Source organism: Piliocolobus tephrosceles, chromosome 10 (genome assembly GCF_002776525.5).
Source record: "Piliocolobus tephrosceles isolate RC106 chromosome 10, ASM277652v3, whole genome shotgun sequence".
Lineage (NCBI taxonomy): Eukaryota > Metazoa > Chordata > Mammalia > Primates > Cercopithecidae > Piliocolobus > Piliocolobus tephrosceles.
The window spans coordinates 122,288,186-122,292,288 of NC_045443.1; the positions used below are offsets into that span (position 1 = coordinate 122,288,186).

Here is a 4,103-nt window from a genome sequence, read left to right on the forward strand (position 1 = left end):
TGTTGCCCAGGCTAGAATGCAGAGGCGTGATCTCGGCTCACTGCAACCTTCACCTTCTAGGTTCAAGCAATTCTCCTGCCTCAGCCTCCCAAGTAGCTGGGACTACAGGCACACACCACCACAGCTGGCTAATTTTTGTATTTTTGGTAGAGATGGAGTTTCACCATGTTGGCCAGGCTGGTCTCGAACTCCTGACCTCAAGTGATCTGCCTGCCTCGGCCTTCCAAAGTGCGGGGATTATAGGCATGAGCCACCACACCTAGCATATTTATTTGTTTTAAATATAAACATGTTTGTTTGTGATTTAGATTTGCAACAAATTCAGTGAAGTGGCTACCTATTTAGTCAAAATGTACTTTAACAGACCACAGCCATTCTCTGACAAAGATTACGGGATGTCAAATATAGCACTGGCTTTAATATGCTTACAGTTTATTCTACTTAGACAAAGATGAAGCAATATCTATTTGCTGGTGTTATCTATATGAGTATCTTGCTCCTCTTCTGTTTAGATTTTATGGCTGTCTTTATTACCTGAAATCATCCATATTATTCAGCCTAAAATATCGCTCACTTTAAGTGAAAAAACCTATGTAAAATTGTCAGTATAATAATATGGCTATCAAAAACTATTATGTTAAGAAGAAAAAATCATAACTAGGAATATGAAGGCATAAAGAGCTTAAGATAGTTATGTGAGCATAGTACAGTTATGTGAGCATAGTACTTTAGATTTGCTGGTATTTTCTTTTTCTTTTCTTTTTTTTTTTTTTAAGAAACAGGGTTTTGCTCTGTCACCCAGGCTGGAGTATAGTGGTGCAATCACGGCTCACTGCAGCCTTGAACTCCTGGGCTCAGGCGATTCTCCCACCTCAGCCTCCTGAGTACCTGGGACCACAGGCACGTGCCACCACACCCAGCTAATTTCTTTTCAATTTTGCTATATTTGGCCAGGCTGGTCTCGAACTCCTGGCCCCAGGCAATCCTCCCACCTCAGCCTCCCAAAGCGCTGGGATTATAGGCATGAGCCACTGCACCCAGCTGGATTAGCTGACATTCTCTTGTTTTGTTTACTTAACTCATTCTGGTTCTGTCTCCACTGCTGGACAAATCTTGATGAGGGGTGAGGCCTTTGTTTTATCCAAGGCTGAGTGGCAAAGGCCTAGAACAGGACCTGACACACAGCAGGCTCTCAGTAAGATGGGGTGAATGAATGAGGGAATGCCCCAAACAGCCCGCACTCAGTTGAGAACACCCCACCCTCATCCCCTAACCCACCTGTGATGAGGTCCTAAGAACGTCCCCCTTGCTTTCAGCACCCCTCCATCTGTGGCTCCCCACCCGAGACAGGGGCTCCAGAGCAAGGCAAGTCCCAGGAAGCTGTAGAAGGGACAGGGGTAGCCCGGGCAATGAACAAGCCCACCAGGCCGATGAGGAGCCCAGGCTGCATCTGACATGGGCATTCCATACCAGCCCAGGACCCCTGGCGCAGGACACATGCCCCTTCCTGACACTCTGCAGCCCCTGTTGGCCACTAGCTGAGGATGACCCCCCACCAGCCACGCTGCTGCAGTATCTTTGCCAGGTGCTCCTGAACTCCAGAAGGCCAAGGGCCTCAACTAGCAAGGAGAGATTTTCTAGGCTGCTGCAACAATGATGCTGCAAGAGGGTGGCCAAGTCGATCACCTGAGGTTGGACCAGTCATGCAACTCTGGAAACTACAACAGCAGCGATCTCCCTGTCGACTAGTCCAGCACCAGCAGATGCGTGAAAACACTAGGAGGTTTGCATGCTTCCAGGAACGGGGAGCTCACCACCGCATATACACTCTGTAGTTCCATCCCAGGAACGCTTGAACAATCGGACCAGGCTGAACTACCCACTGAATCAGCTAAGTGCCTCCCTTTGCAGCCACACTCAAATGCATGTACCCTCTAACCATGACAAACCTCGAACATTCAACAGCTATGATCCCGAAGAGTCTCACCTCCAACCTACCAGCACATGTTCCTCAAGGGGCAAGATCTGCAGCCCCTTTTACCTTTTGGGTTCCTGGGCACGAACATGAGATAACATGCCCTCCTCAGCCCAGCAATCTATGCTCCTGTTAATGCATCCCAAGAAAAACCCAGCCTCCTTCCAGCTGCCACACCTTCAATGCCTTGTACCCTGCTTGAAGATACAATGGTACCAGCCTCCAGCACTGCCCCACCTAGCGGCATGTGGCACTTAATTGACATTTTCTTCTCTCCCAGCCTCGGTCTGGGAAAAGGCCCCCATCATTAGAATACATCACATTGGCCACCTCCAAAGCCTCGGGACCTGGATGAGTGCTCTGATCTGCCCCATGGTGGGCTGTGCCAGAGGGGCCTCGCTGTGCAGACGCCAGGTGACTCCAAACATGCTTATGCCAGAGCCCAAAACACCAGGCCCCGCCTGCACTGAGGCCACTCCCCAGCTCCCTGAGCCGGCTGCCCTCTCCCGCAACAGCTCCCTCCTGCTCGAACAGGATGCAGATGTACACAGACTGGGCCTCCGACCTCCGTCTCTCCAGACCCACCTGTATACCAGCAGCTCCCTCGCCCACCCTCCCAAACCCAGGCCTGTCTCCCGAAACCTCAGAGGGACACTCTCTCTGCTCCCCGTCCCCACCCCAGGTGCCACCTAGGGCTGTCTCCTGTCCCCTCTGGGAGCACCTGGCCCTGGCCAGGAGCCCCTGATGGGAACAGAGAGCCCACGTCCCACATCCCATGCAGGCCGCTGAGAGCCTGCTCGCCCACCCTGCCCCCGTGTGTCTGCACAGCTACCCACAAGCACTCACATTTTGATGTTCTCATGATACTGCCGGGTGTCGGAGGGCTGGTTGTACAACGGCTGCAAAGGGAGAGAGAGAAGCGCGTCAGAGCCCGGCTGGCCACTGGCCACTGCAGAGCCCACCGGCAGGAGCCCCAGGCCTGGCACAGAGGAGCTGTCCTCTGGGTGAGGGCTCAGCCATGGGCAGGCATAGAAATGGAACACAGGGACCCAGCACGCAGCCCCAGCCAGGAACAGGCTGAAACTGGTTCCTCCGGGACAGCTGTGGGTACGGTGACCGCCCCCACCAAGGTCGTCATAGCTGCTCTGCGGGGCATTCAGCAGCGCTGGCCTGAAAGGGGCCACAGCCCAGAGCACACCAGGACAAACCCACACACACCCGAGGTTGGCCCTGGCCACCGAACACGGAAAGCCGCTGGGTTTCCCAGCTCACCATGGCAATGTGCAACCCAACGCTGCAAGACACCACTCCACCCCCACTGACCAGCAAACACAAAAACGTTGAATAATGCCAAGTGTTGGTGAGGTCTGGGGTGACAGGAAGGCTGGCACATAGCTGGTGGGAGCATGGTGTATGGACACACGTCCCCCAGAGAGACAGTAGCCACTGCCTGGTGACGAACACCGACGCCCCCGCCTCCGACCCCCGTGCTCCTGCACATGCCTACTGTGTTCTGCCAGGAGCCGGGCGCTAGGCTGCTGCTACAGCACTGCTCACAGCGGCCCATGAGAAGCAAGCTGGCCGTCCTCCACCAGAAGAGCAGCTAAGGAGATCAGGGATCAGCTACACCACAAATCCCACACAGCCGTGAGAAAGGGATGCAGGGCCCCACAGGTAGCAAGCACAGAGCTTCAAAGAGTGCACGAGGAGACGCAGAAAGCACTGCAGCGTCTGTGATGGGGGCAGGGACCCAGACAGCTGCCACATGTCCCCTCCCAGATGGAAGAACCTTGCTTAGCAACCAAGAGCACAGCCTGGGTTCAAGTCCAGGTTCTGGTGCTTTCTGGCTGGGTTTCCATCTATGCCTCCGTTTCTCCTCAACTACAAAATGGGGTTCAACTCATAGGGTTTTGTGAAGATCAAACGAGACAGTGCATGCTAAGCTCTGAGGCTGGCACCATCAGGGAGCAGTGACTGTGTTAATGGCACCCAGCTTTCACGCCTCCCTGTAACCACCCATGACCTTGCTGTGGCCAGTGGAACCACTGCACCCTCAGCAAAAGCAGAGGCTTGACGATGAGAGTTCACATTTCTGCTGTTTCTGTCAAGAGAACGAGCCTAGGCCGGG

The 4,103-nt window shown here is 53.8% G+C and overlaps 1 protein-coding gene across 26 annotated transcripts in view; it reads right to left on the reverse strand.

The window, feature by feature from the left end:
• The window catches only part of NCOR2 (nuclear receptor corepressor 2), a 240,904-nt gene that overhangs the window by 122,859 nt on the left and 113,942 nt on the right, over positions 1-4,103 (reverse strand). For all 26 annotated transcript variants that reach the window (XM_026457393.1, XM_026457404.1, XM_026457401.1 and 23 more), the window contains one exon: positions 2,822-2,874. In XM_026457393.1, the coding sequence (XP_026313178.1) occupies positions 2,822-2,874 (53 nt within the window). The remainder of the gene's footprint in view (positions 1-2,821; positions 2,875-4,103) is intronic.